The sequence below is a fragment of the Stegostoma tigrinum genome, chromosome 42 (assembly GCF_030684315.1).
Source record: "Stegostoma tigrinum isolate sSteTig4 chromosome 42, sSteTig4.hap1, whole genome shotgun sequence".
Taxonomy (NCBI): domain Eukaryota; kingdom Metazoa; phylum Chordata; class Chondrichthyes; order Orectolobiformes; family Stegostomatidae; genus Stegostoma; species Stegostoma tigrinum.
Window position 1 is genome coordinate 7,851,189 of NC_081395.1, and position 21,033 is coordinate 7,872,221.

Genomic DNA, 21,033 nt, shown 5'->3' on the forward strand with positions numbered 1-21,033 from the left:
ATTTAAAGAAGCTCATATTGACCATTTTTATATTACTTGGTAGCTTACCGTAAAAAATTCTTTTCTCCCTTATTATTATTAGTCATTTTTTGATGGTTTTTAAAACTTATCCAATCCTTTGGTTTACCACCAAACTCTGCCACATTGAATGTTCTTTTCTTTCAATTTGTTACTATCCTTAATTTCCTTGACAAACCATGGTTGGTTTATTATCTTCCAAGAATCATTCTTCCGCACTGGAATGTACATTTGTTATGAATTATGAATTATTTTCTTAAATCCCTGTCACTGTTCTTCAACTGCCTTTTCACCTAAGCTCCCTTCCCAGCTCCACTCCAGCCAATTCAGCCCTAATTTCTTTGTAATTGCACTTATTTAGGTTTCACATATTGATAGTGTCCCTAATCCCCATTCTGAGGCCCGGGTTGTTTCAAGTCCCACCTGCTCCAGAGGTGTGTAATAACAGCTCTAATTAGAAACATTTGACAAATTGAAAACTTACATAAGTGTTTTTGTTGGTGGCGTTTGCTGGTTTAAAAAGAAACGCAAAAAGAAGTCTTTTTTTTTCTGAAGAAGGATCCCGACCCAAAATGTCAAACTTTCCTGCTCCTCTGATGCTGCTTGGCCTGCTGTGTTCATCCAGCTCCACACCGTGTTATCTCAAAATGAAGTCATGGTGATTTTGGTGCTTGGAAGGTGCTGATATGTGTGGTAGTACTTCTGGGTAGAGACGGGGGGCAAAAAGACATATTGAAAGTTAGGGTAAATAAGACAGATGTTGTAAATCAGAAACAAAAACAGAAATTGCTGGAAAAGCTCAGCAGGTCTGGCAGCATCCGTGGAGAGAAATCAGAGTTAACGTTTTGGGCCCAGTGACCCTTCCTTAGAGCTCGGTTCACTGGTAGTCACTGGACCCTAAAGATTAACTCTGATTTCTCTCCGCAGATGCTGCTAGATCTGCAGAGATTTTCCAGCAATTTGAAAGTTAGGGTGCTTGTGGCACAATGGTAGTGTTGCTGAACAAAGAAGCCAGGATTCATGTCCCACCTGGCCTAGAGGTGTGTAGTAACATCTCTGAACAAGTTTAATAGAAGATGTCTTGGATGAATGCTGAGTTATAGTAATAAAAGAATGACAAATTGAAAAATAGGTGCTTGTGGCATTGTGATAGTTTCCATACCTCTGAGCCAAGGAGGCCCTGGTTAAGTCCCACCTGTTTCAGAGGTTTGTCATAACATCTTTGAACAAGTTGATTAAAATATTAACAAATTGAAACCTAGGGCTTCAGTGGTGCATCAGTAGTGTCTCTAACCTGGTGGCCCAGGTTCAAGTTCCACCTGCTCTGGAGTTGTGTAATAACACCTCTGAACAAGTTGATTAGAAATATCAACAAAATGAAAGCCAAGTTCAACCATGTTACGGTTGTTTCTTTGGGAATTTGTTTTGATCTAAGACCATCTATTAATCCAGCCTCATTACACATTGTCAGATCCAAAGTAGCCTGATTTTATTTTTCCTTTTTTCGTCTTCCCATTCTTCCTCTGCATTCCTCTTCTCTGTTCTGCCACCTGTCCCCTTCCCTGTGCTTCTCTAACCTCATTCCCTACCACTACATTGCACTCCATTCATCCCCCTCTCTCAGTCCCCAGTCCTGACAACATTATTAATAGTAACCATTGGAGCTGAATTAATCCTCAGCAGCCAAACCGATCCCCAGATCAGCAACTGAGGCCAATAAGCTTTCTGGAAGGTTTTAATTCATCTTTTTCACTTACAAGCTATAAGGAGATGCTGAATAGGCTGGGGCTATCTTCCCTGGGGCATCGAAGGCTGAGGGGTGACCATATAGAGGTTTACAAAATCAAGACGCACATGGATAGAGTGAATAGCCTAGGGCTCTTCCCCCAGGGTAGGGGAGTCCAAAACTGGAGTACATAGATTTAAGGTGAGATGGGAAAGATTTTAAAGGGGCCAGAGGGGCAACTTTTCATGTAGAGGCTGGTGCATGTATGGAAATGAGCTGCCAGAGGAAGTGGTGGAGGCTGGTACAATTACAACATTTAAAAGGAATCTAGATGCATACATGCATAGGAAAGGTTTGCAGGGTTATGGGCCAAATGCTGGCCAGTGGAACTAGAAAGATTAGGGTAGATGTAAAATAGTTAAATACAATTGTCTATTTCCATGGTGTAGAGCTCTATGACTCTAAATGGCCAATCAGACAGCAGGAATTTTTGTGCCTGGTTCCTTATTGAGTATGCATATCTAAGTGATCTAAAGAAAGGAGAAAAAGCTCACATGTTTGATGCTGAGCTGATGATCAGATGTACCCAGCAGAATCGGGCCCCATTTTGATACTCACCCTGGTGAAACAATGCATGTTCACACCATTGTGACTAGACAGTGGTCACTGGATGGTATAGGTCAACAGAGCCCCACACCCCAGCAAGAGACAGCAAAGTCACGAAAACTGCAATTTGTTTTTATTCAGCTAATATGGGCGCAACTTCAGCAGAGACTCTGTATTCACACAAGAACAGCTTTGTGGCATCCTGCACTTTACATGATCCAGGCTGACCTGTCTCAGGGTACACTGTGGCTCAGAGTATGTGGTGTTCTCTCTGCATCAGGAAAGTCATGGGTTCAAGTCCCTGAGGCCCATAATGAGGATTGACATTCCCTGATGCCATTGTGAAGGGAATCCTGAATTCTTGGAGGGCCTATCTTTTGGATAGAATATTAAACCTCCCTCCTGAGTTGATGTAAATGATCCCACAGTCACTCTTTTGGTCCAGAGTCAGGGAATTTTCAGCAGTGTGCTGGTCCAATATTTACTCTTTAATTAACATGACTAAAATAGATTGCAGTCTATGGAATCTCAATGTATAAAACCTGGCCACCACTTTTCTGAAATTATGATAGGCACAATGCCTCAAGTAAAGTGCTTCATTAGCTGTTAAGTGCATTCAAACAATCCGAGATTGTGAAAGACAGTGGAACGTAAATCCATTCTTTGAAAGACACCATAAAACTCATTGCATTCAATTAATTCATTATATTTTTCCTGCTAAATACAGGAAGGGGTTTGTAGAAGAGGAATGCAGGAGACAGGCAGTTGAGAATAGAGAGAGACGGCAGGAGTAGAGAGGTTGGGAATGCACATTCATTACTGATTGATCAGGACTGTTCTTTCAATAGTGCAGCAGGGGTTAATAAGATGTGCAGCTTTATGGTAATACAAGAGAGCTTGGATTGGATGTGTGTCTGTTGGGCCCTTGTCCACGCGAGCCAGTCCCTGGGGGTGGGGGAGGGAGGAGTTGCAGGGGAGGGTGGTAGAACAGACTGTCGTACAGCCTCCAGCCAGATGCAAATCAGCCAAAACACACAGGAGGGATGAAAGAGGTCGTGTGCCATGCAGACTCTTTATTGTGTGCGTGTGTATGTGTGTGCATCAAAGCAGCACTCCATTTAATCATCTCTCCTTAAGCCCTGGCGAAGTGAGGGTCTTGTCAACACTTCTAATCGACCAGACCCTCATGTTTGAGGCTGTTGAGCTGTTTCATGGGCGATAGCATTCCCCATCTCCACCCCCACTGCCTTGCATCCCGCTGTATTTACTGACAAATTAAATCCACGTAAATAAAATTTATTTTACTGCCAGACTTATTTGAATTCACCATCCATGCCCTGTGTCTAATGGAGTGACAGGATATTTTTACACTTCATGGGGTGGGGATGGCGGTTGAGGGCACTTGTGGAATCTTGATATGCACACAACAAAAGAAAGCATTTATTTAGATAGTTCAATTCATAACCTCAGGATGTCCCAAAGTGCTTTACAACCAGTGAAGCAGCTTTGTTTCTGGATGCGTGGCTGCTCTTGCAGTGTAGGAACTGTGACAGTCTCACCTGCATACTGCAATCTCCCACAGTGATGGGATAATGACCAGATAATCTGTTCTTGGTTGAAGGATAAATATTGGCCCCAGGACACTGGGGAGGACTCCCTGCTTCTCTTCCAGTATCAGCATAAGATCTTTTACGTGCATGAGTAGAGGGCATGCCTTGGTTTAACGTCACATCCGAAAGATGGCACCTCCAACAGTGTAGCGTTCCCTGAGCACTGGCAATGACTTCTTGAATTGTCTCTGAATTGAGGCTTGAGCCCATAATCTTCTGACTCAGACTGAGGACAGAGAAATTGACAAATTCATTCATGAGTGATGCATTTCAATATTTATCTTTTTTTCATTTGTGAGTTCAAGTTGACACTTTTGCCATCTCTATTATGATCTTTCTGATCGCCTTATGGAATGTCTGGTATTTGTTTCGTAGCGTAACAGTTCAAGAATGGTGCAAGAATGAGTTGAATACAGCAGCGGGGAGAGATTTCAGGACAGATTTTGTGGGGGCTGTTAAACTCATTTGAGACACCCAAGTCTAGAATCCAAAGGTAAATCAGAATCCAGTTATGGGTTGGGCTAGACTTGTATATAGGATCTAAATGCCTTGCCAAAGTGTTCTGAGCTTAGTCCAAAGCATACTTTCTTGCTGTGCAGATTCAGGAGGACAAGAGTTTGTGTTTCACTTTCAAGGTTGAGGACACAGGGTAAACTGCATTGTAGGAGGTGCAGTCTCATAAGGCTTAAGCCCAGGTCTCATCTACCTTCTCAGACGGATATAAAAGGTATCATCAATCTAAAAAGAGTGGGAATTCTCTCAGGTGTGCTGGGATAAAGCACTTTTCCCTTAACCAAAGTCATGAAAAGAAGAAAAAAAAAAGCAATTGCTCAATAAGTTCAGCAGGTCTGGCAGCATCTGTGGAGAGAACTCAGAGTTAACCTTTGTGTTGAGTGACTCTTACTCAGATTAAGCTGTGGGATCTTGCAAAAGGGCCTAATTGACTATAAAACACTCGAGGGAACATCCTGAGATGGTGAAAGCATAAATGCATGATATTTCCTCTTGTCCCACAATAAAATGTTTTGTCCTGGCATCTAGAATGTTCTGGAAGCCTAACTATGTGAAAACAGGAAATTGAAAAATGGCTTCAAGACCAAGTATCATGTTGAGGGTTTATTTTTAATCTTTTCATGGGACATAAGCAGCATTGGGCTAGTGACTGTTGTCCATTCTCCTGCTGTCCTTTAGGTAATGGTGAGCAATCTTTTGAACTGTTGCAGTCCATGTGATGTAGGTGCTCTCATACAGTTCTGCTAGGAAAGAAGGCTCATAATTTTTACCGAGTAACTGTGAAGAAACTGCCGATATGGTTGCAACTCAGGGTGAAGTGTTGCCTCTCATCAACTAACTCACACTGTTTGGATGAAAACAAGAAAACTGCAGATGCTCGAAATCTGACAGAGGTTAATCAGGGAATGGGATGGGTGGATTAAAAAGATGGCAATGAACAACTACAGAGAAGACTCTTTAAAGGATTTTGGCTTGAAGGTTAGGAAGAAGGCACCAAATGAACAGTGACAGAAGTTGCTGAGAATTTGAGTGAGGGGTGAGGCAGCCAGTAGCCTGGGAGTTTGAGCATTCACTGGGATGATCTTGCCAGATTCTTAAAAAGGATCAATGCAGAAAGCAAATTATGTAACCATCTATTAGTTATTTGACATTTCAATGTGAATTGTAAACACTAATGGAACATAAAAGTAGATTCTTAAAATTTGTCTAACAATCAACCAAAACATTTTCTGAGATTTTTCTCAATATTTATCTCAGTATTTCCTGTCTTTTCATATATCTTGCCTGTTTCTTACTGTTCTGACTTTCTCTTAATCATGTGCACTCTCCCCCTTCTGTTGCTCTTTTTTTTCTTTCTCCATCCCTCTTCTCTCCCTACTCCTCATCTCATGTCCTTCCTCTGTACTTCTGCATTTTGTGTCTCTCATTGGATGGTTGTCTACATGCCTTCTTCTTCCCTCTCCATCAGTCTCTCTGTGTCAGGTTCCATGTCTCTCTGTGTAAAAGTTTCTTTTTCTCGCTTCTCTTTCCTTTCTTTCAGTCTGTGCTATCTCCACCTGTTTATTTCCTCTCTCTAATTCTGTCAGTCCCTTTCTCTCTCCTCTCTTCCAATGTCTTATCTCCCATCTCTATTTCCTCTCTGTAATTCAGTCAATCCCTTTCACTCTTTCCTTTCTTTCAGTCTGTGCTATCTCCACCTGTTTATTTCCTCTCTCTAATTCTGTCAGTCCCTTTCTCTCTCCTCTCTTCCAATGTCTTATCTCCCATCTCTATTTCCTCTCTGTAATTCAGTCAATCCCTTTCACTCACTCCTTTCTTTCAGTGTGTGTTATTTCCATCTCTCTATTTCCTCTCTCTAATTCAGTCAATCCCTTTCACTCTCTCCTTTCTTTCAGTGTGTGTAATCTTCATAGCTCTATTTCCTCTCTCTAATTCTGTCAGTCCCTTTCTCTCTCCTCTCTTCTAATGTCTTATCTCCCATCTCTATTTCCTCTCTCTAATTCAGTCAATCCCTTTCACTCTCTCCTTTCTTTCAGTGTGTGTTATTTCCATCTCTCTATTTCCTCTCTCTAATTCTGTCAGTCCCTTTCTCTCTCTCCTTTCTTTCAGTGTGTGTAATCTTCATAGCTCTATTTCCTCTCTCTAATTCTGTCAGTCCTTTTTTCTCTCTCTCTCTCTTTTAATGTCCTTTCTCCATCTATTTCCTCTCTAATTCGGTCAGTCCCTTTCTCTCTCTCTCCTTTCTTTCAGTGTGTTATCTCCATCTATCTATTTCCTCTCTGTAATTCAGTCAGTCCCTTTCTCTCTGTTTCTACTCTGTTTAAGTATCTTATCTCCATCTCTCTATTTCCTCTCTAATTCTGTCAGTCCCTTTCTCTCTCTCCTTTCTGTCAGTTTCTCTCTCTCTCCCGCTCTTGGCTTTGTGTGAATCAGACAGCCTGGGGTCTCAAGTCTGATCTGTTACAAACAAAAGAGCCGCAGAGTTGGCTCGGGCGTATTTAGAGACGAGAAGGGACCTCTCCCCATCTCCCCCTCCCCCAGGAGGAGGCCCCTTCGCTCTCTCTATCTTTCTTTCCCTGCCTCTATTGAATTAGGACAAAGCCCCGGCACGTGTGCTATGAATAAGAGCAGGACAAAAAGAGCAGGCCGGACGTGTGGCTCCCTTATAGTTATTTACATAATGGGGAGCAAACACGCGTCAGAACAGGTACATCTGGCGCCTCCTGGGAGACTCGACAGTCCCTCTTGGATCAGATTACCCTCTTTGTCTGATTGGTTCTTCATCTCAAGCCATCTGCTTGAGATGGACCAGACAATGGGATCTTGTAGCCTTTAAATAGCCCGAACAGTGCGGCGATTGAACAGTTCCAAAGTGGGGACGATTGCTGCTTTAGCCCAGGCTCCTGTTCTCCCTGGCAGCGCAGAGTACAGTGCTCACTTGCAGGCTGCTGTTTGCTTTGTCGCTGTTGCTGGTTTGACAAGACACGAACTTCCTGAGCCAAGATGCCCCGAGGCTTTCTGGTGAAGAGAACCAAGAGAGCTGCCCCTGTCTCATACAGGGTACGCAGCGTAGAAGAGGAATGGGGCGTTCCAGAGGCAGTGCCATCCCTGTGGGGGCAGGGGAAGGCCCCTCTACATCCCACCTCCTCCGGTGACACCAGGCCGGGATACTGTGGGATGCCCAGCTCTCCCTGCGCCCCAGCCCACAGCCCTAACCGGCCAGTCAGCAGTTGCCCTGGCTCCCCAGGTCGGCCAGGCAATTCCAGCTCGCCCATCCTGGCCGAATCTTTCCCCAGCCCCTTGGCTCTGGCTTCGTCGCTGGGACGAGTTGTCTTCGTGGCTTCGGTGTCAGATGAGGAGGTGAAGATGGGGTCCAATTGCACCAGCATCCAGGCGGTCAAGAGGCAGCTGCCCCCAGCCAAAGCCAAGGCGCAGGGTAAGAAGCCTAGGGCGGAGAGGAAGCCTTACAGGGACGAGGTGACCACTTCACCGGTCTTGGGGCTAAGGATCACCAAAGAGCTGACGGACTACCAGCAGCACAAGAGCACAGGCCAGCCCCTGGGGGAGTTTATCTGCCAGCTGTGTAAGGAGGAATACGCCGATGCCCTGTCCCTCGCCCAGCACCGGTGCTCCAGAATCGTCAGGGTGGAGTATCGCTGCTCCGAATGCGACAAGGTGTTCAGCTGCCCGGCCAACCTGGCTTCTCACTGCCGCTGGCACAAACCCAGGAACCCCAGCGGCCTGCCAGGGCAAGAGGTGGTCAAGGAGAGCAACAAGAGCAAAGCCAGGAGCGAGGAGCAGCCGGCCAGCCCCTCAGCCGGACCTTGCGAGTCGCCTAGCCTGGAAGAAGAGCTGTTCGACTGCCCGCTCTGTGGCAAGAAGTTCCGTCGCCAAGCCTACCTCAGGAAGCACATGGCCACTCACCGAGGCCCCATGCTGCTGCCAGGCGGCCAAGTGTACCTCCAGCGGCACCAAGAGAAGCCTGACATTAGCTCCCACTCCGGACTCGCCTGCTCGGGCTGTGACAGCCTTCCTGAGGCATCCTTCTCCCCCTGCCAGGTCCTCAGCAACGGCGAGTGTCAGCCCCTGGAAAACCCGCAAGGGATGCTGCTGCAGCTCTCCACAGCGCCGGCGGTGATGTGAAGTGAGGGCGGAATCTCAACATTAACTCGAAAACCCCATCGCCCTTATTTATTCTGTGTGTGTGTGTGTGTGGAGGACGACTGAAGAAAATTCCAAAATAATGCGGCTAAAACACAATCTCGAAACAAGGAGAGAGAAGCGAAGGCAAAGTTCACTAGCCTAGTACTTTCCACGCAACAGTAACATGGTTAAATACAAGTATAAATTATATGTTATTTATTTTTTTTGTTAATCATATATATTTATATATAGAATGCCTTTTTTGTACAAGATTTTCCTGCGATTGTTTAGAAATTTTTTTTTGTTCGATGGGGGTGGGCGGGGGTTTAACATAGAAAAAAAACTGTACAGCCGAATTTTGTATTTTTCTCAATGACTGAAAGTGACATTTGAGCCTCACCAAAAAAAAATTATATTCTCTTACGGTTTGCGAAGGGACATCTATCACCTGTGACAGCTTTCGTTTAAATGTTGTTTATTTCTGAGGTATTTCAAATAAAATGTCAAGACACCAGCTTGCGTGCCGTCGATGGTTCCTCGCAGCGGGAAGTATGTGTGTGGAGCGCCGGTCACGCTGAACGCTTTGGGCAGGAGGATGCCATTCGGCCCCTCTCGCCTGTTCTGACTTTTACCTGTCTTTTCTGCACGCCGCTCGTCACGTTTCCCTCACAATGATCGATCCCCTTCAGTTCTGAAAGCTCAAACTGCAGCCCTACGTCTACCTCCCCAAGCCCAACAACGGCAGGCCTTCCGGGAAGAGGGAATAGCATTGCTCTAGGTTCGAATGATGTCGCCTCGTTCCTTCCCGCAGGAGATAGTCACTCTGTATATATCCGTTTTTAGCCTTTCAAGTCTTTCCAACCGATCACCTGTTGAGCTCTTAAACCTGAGGGCGTGCAAGCTAAGTTTATGCAACCCGTCCTTATAAATTAACCCTTTTGATTCTGATATTCTGGCAAAGCTGTATTCAAGAAAAGCACACGTCTCAGCAGGTTCAGGAATAGCTTCTTCCCTGCTGCTATTAGACTGCTGAACGGACCTCTCTATTTCAAATCTAATGTTGATTTCGCTTTTGTGCACCTCCTGTGCAGCTGTAACCCTGTATACCTCTCTCTGTCTGAACACCCTATGATCTGTATGTCCTTGTTTGCCATTATCTGCCTATTCACAAAACAAAACCTTTCACTATACTTAGGTACATGAGACAACAATAAATCAAAATCAAGGCCAGTATGTATTTCCTGAGGTACCTAGGCACTGAATTCTAGTGCCTAGAACTGATGGCAGCTACTCTAGATGGAGTCTGAGAAGACTTTATCTGAAATATCATTTCCTTCCCTTACAAATAATTTCACAATTCCATGAACCTTTCTGACATTTTTTTAACCTGTCCACCAGCTTCAATTAATTTGCATACCCGGACTTGCAATTCTCTTTTCTAATTGGAGTATTAACACATTTTTTTACATTCTAATCATTCCTCAGAACCCATAGTTTCTGAGTTTGTTCTTTGCTAGATCACTGGTAGGTCAACTTAAATCTCAAAGCTCTCCCTTTCTGTTGTAAAAAGAAAGAAATTTCCATGCACCAATATACAGATACATCAGAGATAATGGGAACTGCAGATGCTGGAGAATCCAAGATAATAAAGTGTGAAGTTAGATGAACACAGCAGGCCTAGGCCCGAAACGTCAGCTTTTGTGCTCCTGAGATGCTGCTTGGCCTGCTGTGTTCATCTAACTTCACACTTTATTATCTACAGATACATCATTCCAATTTGGACAATACATCACCACTGCTAAATCAGGATAGAGTCAAAATCCTGGAGCTTACTCCCTAATAGCCAAGCTACATCTTCATCAGACAGACTGCAGCCGTCCCCACTTTCTCAAGAGGAACCTTGGGATGGGCAATAAATACCAGTCTTGTTAATAATGGCTTCATCCATAAATGAAAAGGTCCCAGGGATGATTTTCTGAGATGGAGTGGGGTGTGGGGTTAAGGGTGAGCAAGAAGGATTTGGGAAGAACGATCAAGTTTGAGGGAAGAGGGGAAGGGGAGCGATTGCTCAACTCTGTAATTCCATCAAGTTCTTAGGCAACAGTTAGGCCACCATTTTGGCTGATGCACACCCAACATCCACTTTATGAAACCAGTTGACTGCTTAAAATATTTTCTTACCTTTAACAATAATTGGATTAACAGCAAATTAACAAAAAGCTGTATTACCAGTTGTTTAGTCATAGACAACCTGAGTATTGCCGAAAAAAAAACACATTTTGTTGAAGTTTTTGTGTGTTGCTAATCAGGACAATTTGCAAGAATAAAAGTTCATAGGGAAAACCAATATTTGTACACCATAATAGGACAGTCCTAATTGGTTGTTGAGGAGACTCTGATTGGTAGAGATGTTCACATGGAAATTGCGTGCTGTCCCCTTAAGTTGGTATTCTCACAAATTATCCTGATCATGTAAGATGAAACGATTTGACAAATGTCTTTTTTCAGAAGTACTCAGTATCAATGGGATAACTCTTTAAAAGTTATTGGCAGACACTCCCAGCTCCACTGATCACTGTAAAGTACATGGGATCTGCAGTAGGCTCAGCTAAGGCGTCACTGTGCAGTTAAATAATCTAGCAGTATTCATTGGTTTGGAAGCTCTTGTCTTCTTGTAGTGAAGGAGTGGAGGGCAGCTATGGAAACACAAAGATAAAAAAGGAATGGAAATTTAATGTGGAGGAGATGTTTAAGGCTCCTCCTTCACCCCATCAAATGGGCCACACAGATTATTTAACTAAATAGTCTGTGACCTTTTCTCTGGAAAAGGGAAGATTGAACAACAACCGAACAGAGATTTTTAAAATCATGAAAGCATTGGTCAAAATGGATGCAGTGAAGTTGTTTCTGTTTGTGCAGGAGTCCAAAACTAAGGGTAGTAAGTATAAAATAGTCACCACTAATTCCAATTTGTATTTGACAGAATTTGTTTTACTCAGTGTGATCCTGGCTGATCTGCAAATTAACTCTAACTGCCTTCCACTGCCCCATATCCCTTCATACCTTCATTCAACAAAAATGACCATCCTCAAATTTAAACTTTGGCATCGATTACCATTGGCAGTAGTGTGTTCCAAACAGTTACCACCCTTTGTATGAATAAACATTTTCTAATTTCACTCTTGAAAGGTCTGGCCCTGAGTTTTACGCTATGCCTCCTAGTCCAAGATTCTTTAACTAATGGAATAGTTTTTATCTATTGAACCCATCTCTTCCCTTTTATATCTTGAAATTTTCCATCATAACATTCTGAATTCTGGGGAATAAACCCTAGTTTGTGCAATTTTTCTCTCTCTTGTTGATGAAGGGTGAGCGGAGTCTCAAATAAAGCATAAACACCAGCACGGATCCGTCAATACGAACGGTCTGTTTCTTTGTTGCAGATTCCACATCAAAAGTTACTACCCATGCAAAAAATGAGTTAATGCCAATCTAGTTCCAGGCCTTCTCACTAAAGTCTGGGATTGCCAGCAGGTGAATTGATTTTCCAACAAGTGTGACCGGCTGTGAGGCTCCCCCTGTAATGAGCAGCCGTCAGATTTGTACTTAGGCTGCACAGTTGGCAGGAGGGATATATGAAGGCTGTACCACAGGGTGGCAGTGCCAATAAGGCAGCTTCTAGTCACTCTGTTGGCATCACTGTTATTGTGAAACATGCGGAGACATTAAAGATGTCACCTGCTAACTGCCGGTGCCAAGTTTGTGTAAATCCCCAGGCAAAGAACACAGTGGGTAAAAATTACTGCTGCCTGGTATAGCATGGCTTGTGTGCATCTCAGCATTAGCTCCTGCATATGTAGAGAACATGTAACATATAAGCAAAACAAATAAAAGTGAATGAATCGCTCCTGCCTTCGACAGTATGGCTCATATACATCTCTATGTCAGGTCCATAGCACTCCAGGTAGTACTGTACAACACCTGTGTGAGCCAGGTATATTAGAACAGGTGTAGTACACACAGTGAATTAAAGGAATAAAAGTCATCCTAACTGGCACAATATCATCCATCTTTCATTAGTCTACTCATTAATGTTGAGGAGTGAAATATTTAATGGGATGGGGTGGGGTGGTGTTGGGAGAGACTAGTAGTACCCATGAAAATGAACTCTGACTGACGGCTTCACTTTGTTCATTATTAACAGAGTGCATATAACATTTTATCCCAGCAGTGCTGACAGCTGCTTCAGAAGATTTGCTGATGGGACTGAAAAATAGTGATCAGAAGGCTCCAGGGCTCAAACTTCCCATTTCCTTTGTTCACATCACTGGCTCCTGGGGTAGCCTCAACAGAGATGCCCCACTTAGTTGAATTTCCACCTGCTACTGATTTACAGATAGCGGCAAAGAAACAATTTGGTCACTTGAGAGAAGAAACAGTGGGCAGATAAGTGGGGACAAAAACATGCATTGAGTGAAAAGAAAGAACGTCCGTTTATGTAATGCTTCTCACAACTTCAGGATGCTCTGAAGTGCCTTACAGTCAATGAAGCACTTTTTGTAAGACTACACATTATTATAATTTAAGAATTGAGGCAGGCAGATTCTGCACACATAAATGGATTAAATGGACATATAACTTGGTTTGAGCGTTTGAGGGATAAGTATTGGTCAGGATACTGGGCAGAACTCCTCTACAATCTTCAAAATTATTGCAATAGCATCTTCTACAGAACATGGTCAGGCTTGGCGCATGATGCTTATTTTGCCTTTCATTTCACCTGTCAGCACATCGCTGTCTTCCGTTCCGCCTTCTCAATGTAAAAATTATCACAGGGATCTATCGCAATATGAATTGAATTAACAATATTGTAAGATCACAACATTAATTCGCTATTTTTGCTCATCTCCACCCCCTCCACTTCCCACGGCTCCTGCCCATTGCACTTGCCACTGCTTCTACTCTCAAATTCCCCTTCCTATTCCGTCCAGCCCATTGCCCCCAGCGATTTGCCACTCCAGAAACTCGGCCTATAATTAATGCGTAATTCTCGGAGCGAGAGAGAAAGCACCCGAACAATATGAGATGTCTCGGCACTTTTAATTTCTCGGCATTATCGAGGAGCTACTGAGCAACTGGTTGCTGTGTAACGGACGCACATTCTCGGATCCGCAGGCGTTGTTGGCTGTACAAGGCCATCTGTCAGCCCGTCCTAACACGGCGCCCCCACCCCCACTCTCCGCCAACCTCTCCCTGTTCTGAGCTGCTCAGGGCTTCTTGTATCTTGCAGTTCTGCACACATAAAAGCTACGTTATTTGAATTTTTGACATCAGCATAGATTAATTTTGAATTTAAAAGGCACAAATCCCCAGACGACGGGCTTTCTAATCCGGCCGACGGTTGGAGTGTTTCACTTCTGCTGCTGAACCTCGGCGTTTGTATTCTTCTCCAAGGACACACATACACGCGCATACATTCTCACACATACACTCTAACACCCCGAAACACAGACACACTTTGACCTCATACACATAGATACAAATTCACACACATTCACTGCCTCACGCTCTCCCACAATCGTACATCTTCACAACACCACGAAATGCAGACGCAATTTCACTTCACATACGTGGACACAAATTCACACACATTCACTGCCACACACTCTCCTACTTAAGCTCAACACTCATACTCATCCCGAAATACACATTCCCACATGTACACCCTCACATTTTCTCATCATGCTCTATTTCACATCCGCAGATACATTCTTTTTCATAGATGCACACACATTCTCCCGTACACTCTCGTTCACTTCACTAACTTTGAGCGAAAGGTAGGAAGTGTGAGAGTGTGAATATACCGTATGTGACAATGCGAAATGAAGACATTGTGGATGAAATGATCAAATATATTGCGTCACCACAAACTTTACAAAAACACTCCAGTCATGGCCGTAAGCCAGAAGGCAGATGGGAGAGAACAACTCAGCAAAATTATAATAATGAGGGAAGTGGTACTAAGCAAACAAATTAAGCTTTAAGCTGACTAGTCCCTGGATCCAGATGAACATCGTTCTAGGATCTTAAAAATGGTTGCTGAAAATGTATTGCTGTTAATTTTCCATAATTCCCTTAGATTCAGTAAAGGTTCCATTGGACTGGAAAGTAGCAAATATGACCCATCTAATCAAGAAAGGATGGGAAGTGAAAGAAGGAAACTACAGGCCGGTTAGTCTGATGTCTGCCACGGGGAAAGTGTTAGAAACAATCATTAAAGAGATTAGAGCTGCACACTTAGAAAAATTCAAGGTCGTAGGGAAGAGTCAACACAGTTTTGTCAAAGGAAAGTTATGCTTTTACCCACTTATCGCAGTTCTTTGTAGGAATAACATGCACTGTCGAAGGTGGGGGTGGGAGGCGCAGTGGGGTGAGGCTGTAGATGTGCTATATTTTGATTTCCAGAAGGTTTTTGATAAGGTTCCACATCAAAGATAATTGTGGAAAATAAAAGCTCATAGTCTAGATGATGACATATTGACATGGATAGGAGGTTGGCTTGGTGGCAGAAACCAGAATGTGTGCACAATTGGGGGGGTCTTTGTCTGGTTGGGAGGACATGATGAGGGGAGTCCCACAGGTGTCTGTGCTGCCTTCAGCTTTTGCATCAGTGACTTAGATGAAGGGAGTGAAGGCATGATAGTTAAATTCACAGTCAACATCACAAAGGGTAGGAAAGTGTTTTGTGAGGAAGATAGAAGGGCAGAGAGGATGTGAGTAACTAAAAACCTGGCAAATGGAATATAATGTGAAAAAATAGAAGTTGCTCCATTTAGCAAGAAGAATAAAAATGCATGATTTTAATATATTACTTACATGGAGAATGACTACAGAGTTCCAAGAACAGAGGGATTTAGGTGGTCTGATATTATGATCCACTTGAAAGAATGCCTGAATCTCAATTCTCATTATTCCTGGGTTGCCACAAAATTTAATCAAAGTGCTCAAAGTCTCCAATTTACCAGCCTTTTTGAATCAGGTTAACAGGAAACACTGACTAGGTTCCTGTACTTAACAAGAACTATTGTTTATTACTAATAAACAAGTCCCAACCACAGGCAAACAAAACTATGAACTATCAACATGCAACTCTACTAATTGAAACTTTAATCCCCTTTCAACTCCCTACACAAGTACACACAAACATAAACAAAAAAAAGTGCTTTGGAGGGGAAGGAAAATAAACAGTTTGAAAGCATTCCAGAGTTCTATGAGATGGTCCTTTTGCTTCCCAAAGACTTCTTTGTTTCTTTGATCTCATTACTGCAGGTTCTCTCACTTTGCAGGAGGAACAGGATAACGGTACACTAATCATAATGTCTCTTTGTTACTAGTTAAAGGCAACAGCTTACAGTAACTAGTGGAAGAATGTAACTGTTTGTCTTCAGTCTTCAGATGCTTTTACTAAAGAGGTAGAGTCAAAGAACCTGCCCTTCTAACAGTCTGGAGGCTTTTATCCTCCATTGTAAACACTCAAGCTGTTCACCTGCCCAGGTCCTAATCAGCTGGTGTCAGGTTGAAAATTTCCACCATCCACAACTGATCACATTTGCGAAGATAAAACAGAAGCCTAATTCAGACAGAATCCCACTCTGCGCACACACCCTGGTGCCGTGTCATCTTACCTCACCTCTTCTACTGCTTAAACAAAAGAGCAGTGTAAGCACAACAGCCCACAACCAAAAATATAACTAAAAAAGATGTAATCTTTACAATGGTGCATATGCAATAAAAACTTAGTTTGCAGGTAATCCAGAGAGCAAATGTGATGCTATTCTTTATTATATGAGAAATTGAATATAAAAGTAAAGATGCTATGCTTTAGTTTTACAGGGCACTGGTGAAACCACATCTCAAATACTTTGTACAATTTTGGTCTCCTTATTTAAAGAAGGATGCAAATGAATAGAGGTAATTCAGAGGAGGTTTCCTAGGTTTATCCTTGGAATGAGTGTGTTGTCTTATGATGGAATGTTGAACAGACTGGGCTTGATTCTGCTGGCATTTGGGGTATCTTGATTGAAGTTTTTATGAACTTGAATAGTCTCATCAAAGTGGACATGAAAAGGGTATTTGACTGTGGAATTCTCTGTCTCAGAATGGAGTTGGGAGTATCAATGAATGTTTTTAAGACAAAGGTGGATAAATTTCTATTAGGCAAGAAAATCAGAGTTATTGAGCCGATGGGAATCTAAGATGTAAAACACAAGCAGATCAGCATGAATTGTGTGGTGGAGCTGGTTTGAGTGGCCAAGAGATCTGCTTCTGTTTCTATTTTGAATCTTTATATGTTTGCACTCAGGTATGTTCACACTTAAATACATACACATAAACTCTCACTGATACTTTATTATACATTGATATATATAATCACATCCAAACCCATTCTCATTCATGCTCACTCACATAAATTTACATGCAGAAACCTATTCTCAAACACACATGCACTCATGTTCATTCACACTCAAATGCATTCACTTGCAAACTCATTCACACTCACAAATACTTTCTCACACATTTATTCCCAAACACACTTAGATGCATTTGCACCTAGACTGATGGACACAGCCATACACCTTCACTGTTACATGCATCCACTCATTATCTTGTGGGCTCTCTGTACTCTGTTCACAATCTGGTGCACTGCTGTGCTGTGATTGTGATATCATGATGGATTAGTTTTATCTTGTCCTCATCCTGCCTGGTGACAACAGCATTAAGATAACCGGCTTGTAGTTTATAGCTATCATCCCTCTGTCTCATCATTATTGTTTGGGTGTGCTTACAGTTGCCTAAGCCCCTCTTTCAACCTCTCCTTTTTCTCATACCCATTAAGACTTTCCTTAAAATTGACTTCATTGATCTGCCTTTATATTCTACTTGGTGTTTTTTTGGTAGTTTATGACACTGTGAAGCAGCTTTGCGATGCTTTACTCAGCTAAAGGCACATTACAAGTTGTTACTTTTTTTTATTTGCTCACAGGATGTAGGCATGAATATCAAGGCGGTATTTATTGGCCATTCTAAATGCTCAAAGGGCAGTAAAGAGTCATCCATGTTATTGTGAATCAGGAGTTACATACAGTCCTACCGAGTAAAAACGCAGACATTTTTTCATAGAAGGTCATTAGTGAACCAGATAAGAGGGTCAGATAGTTCAGTTGGTTGGAGAGCTGGCTTTGCAATACAGATGCCAAAAGGATATCTCCCAATGAGGTTGATATGAAAGAACTCTCCTTAACCAATTCCCTCACCTGAAGCAGAGTGACCCTCTGGTTAACCCATCAGCAGTCCCCTCCCCTCTCTCTCCCCAGTCAGAGAGCTGCCCTATGGTCTGATAAGGCTATGACGACGTTACTTTGTTGAACCAGAGGGTCCTTACATCAATCGCTAATGTTACGTGGTCGTCATTAACCCAGGCCTTTCTAATTCCAGATTTTTATGAAAGTCAAATTTTCCTATCTGCCACAATGAAATTCGAACATATCCCCACAACACGGCCGAGGTTCTGCTTATATTTTTGTACAGCAGGCATCTGGATCGAGTGCCAATGGGGCGATGCAGTATGCAACTGGGAGAGAGATCTCCGTTGGTGCCTGGCACAACATGGGCCATCCTGAGCCGACAGAATCCAGGGTGGGAGCGGGTAAAGTTTCACCCCGGAAAGGGGAACATGAAGTCGGTCGGTGAAAAGTCGAGGAGAATGCTGACAAGAGCGAGTGTCGAACAATTTCACAGAACTTCTAAACATCAGCGACAGTGGGGACTGCAAACGTTCCCCTGAAAGACTGGGGCCTGAATGTCACATTTCCTCCGGGGAGGCACTGAGAGTCTCAGATTGGTCTCTGGACTCGGATTCTCTCACAGTGGAACTCAAATCATCAAGCTCCTGACCGAGCGGTGTGTCGGAGCCCTGGCTGTCAGAGCTAATGGAAATAGCTAAAAGACTCTTGGTATAACAGTGGCATTACACAAAGTCGACAGAAGCTGGGGGAGTTTGGGATCAATCAAGTTATAAATGCCTCTGGTTTTAACGGTCGCCTTTGACATGTGGAGAGCTGCTTCGACGATACTCAACGGTTTCATCACTCCTGGGAACAGGTTACAGAACTAGCCCAGCAGATGGCTAGTTATGTTATCACACAGACGGGAGGGTCACATCCCAGTGGACAACAGCAGACTGCTCCCACCCGAGCCTCATACCACCCGCTCCGCATTCACACTCACTGGAGACTGCGAGCATACCTCCGACTGCAGGCAGGGAACCGTCACCATGGAACTGTAACACGAAGGTCTATAGGACCCTTACTGTAGCGCAGTGAAATATAAAACCTCAAACTTAAATACACGCTCCACACCTTTACACATATATAAACCACAAACCCTCAAACCGATATACACACTCCACGCCCTCACTATAACGCCGATATAACACACACACTCCACACATCAGTGTAACCACCAATGTACACACCACACACCCCCATTTCAACACTGAGATGCAGACCCAACACCCACACTGTAACATTGATATAGACACTCCACACCCTCACTGTAACGCTCATATGCACATCCTAGATCTTTACTGTAACACAGATAAACACAACCCCACACACTCACACTAACATACACTCCCTACAGCTTCACTGTGACACTGACACACACGCCCCAAACCCCCACTGTCACACTGATATACACACCCCGTACTCTCAATGTAACACCGGTACACACAGCCTACAGACTATCTGTAATACTTATATATACATCTCACAGCCGCACTGTAACACTGATACACTCAACCCAGACCTGCACACTGATATACACATTTCACACCTTCACTGTAACACTGATTAAATATTATCATCGTATGTGTGAGAGGCATTTCTTAGCCTTTCATATAATCAAACTCCAACGTTTTGTGTTTACTTGATGTGCAACTGTGCAGAACTGAATTGCTTTTTTGAAATAAAAATGTAACACAGCTATACATACCCCATACCCTAGCACAGATATACTTATGTTGCACGCTCACCCTCCCTGTAAAACCAATATACACACCCGGCACCCTCACCGTGATATACACCCCCCCACTCTGATACCTACACCCCACACACTGATATACAAACTCCACATCTTCACACTGAGATATACACCCCACACTCCCAATATACACCAATATACACCCCCCCCCACACTGATACACACACCCCACACATTGATATACAAACTCCACACCTTCACACTAATATATACACCCCACACTCCTGCTGTAACACCAATAGTCACACCCACATCCTCACAATGATATACACAACCCACACCCTCACATTGACATTCACACCCCACATCCTCACTGTAACACCAATGTACACACCCCACACCCTCAAATGATATACATATCCCCACACTGATGTACACACACCACACCCTCACACTGAAATACACAATCCACATTCTCACTGTAACATCAATATACACACCCTAAATCTCACTGTAACACTGACATACACATCCCTCACCCTCACACTGAAATACAAACTCTTCACCTTCACTATAACACTGATACACACAACTCACACCCTGACACTGATATACACACACCACACCCGCACACCCATATACACATCCCACACTCCCACTGCAACACCAATATACACAATCCACACCCTCAGTGTAACAGCAATATACAACCCCAAACCCTCATCGTAACACTGACATACACACTTCTCACCCTCACACTGATATACAAACCCTACACCCACACTGTAACACTGATATACACACCCAACACCCTGCCACTGATATGCACATGCCACACCCTCACACCGATATACACAGCCCCCACTCTCACTGTCACACCAACATACACACCCAACACCCTCACAATGATATATACAACCCATTCCCTTACAATGATATACACATGCCCCATCCTCACTGTAACACCAATATATCCTCACTGTAAAATTGATATAGAATACAATACATTACAAAACAGGTCAAGAACAGGCCTTTCAGCCTACCAACCCTGTGCCAATTCCTAATCCTTACTTAGACCCACTTCTTACTGCTTATACACAGTTTCTAACCCTCTGTTCTCCTCACATTCATGTGTCCATCAAGATATGCCTTAAATGTTGCTAATGTGCCTGCTTCCACCACCTCCTCTGGCACTGTGCTCCAGGCACCCACCACCCTATGAAATATTTTCCTGGCACTTCTCCCCTAAACTTTCCCCCTCTCACCCTGACCCTGTGCCCTCTTGTATTGATCTTTCCATCCTGAGGAAAAGCCTTTGACTATCCACCCTATGTATGCCTCAAATAATTTGGCAGACCCCTATCAGGTCATCCCTCA

General features: G+C 43.4%; 1 protein-coding gene across 1 annotated transcript; it reads left to right on the forward strand.

Moving 5' to 3' along the window:
• The first annotated feature begins 7,309 nt into the window (after window positions 1-7,309).
• Window positions 7,310-9,119, forward strand: LOC125449351 (insulinoma-associated protein 2-like). Its single transcript, XM_048525093.1, has one exon. It carries the CDS (start codon window positions 7,477-7,479, stop codon window positions 8,614-8,616), a length of 1,140 nt encoding a protein of 379 aa, XP_048381050.1. The 5' UTR covers window positions 7,310-7,476; the 3' UTR covers window positions 8,617-9,119.
• The last annotated feature ends 11,914 nt before the right edge of the window (window positions 9,120-21,033 follow it).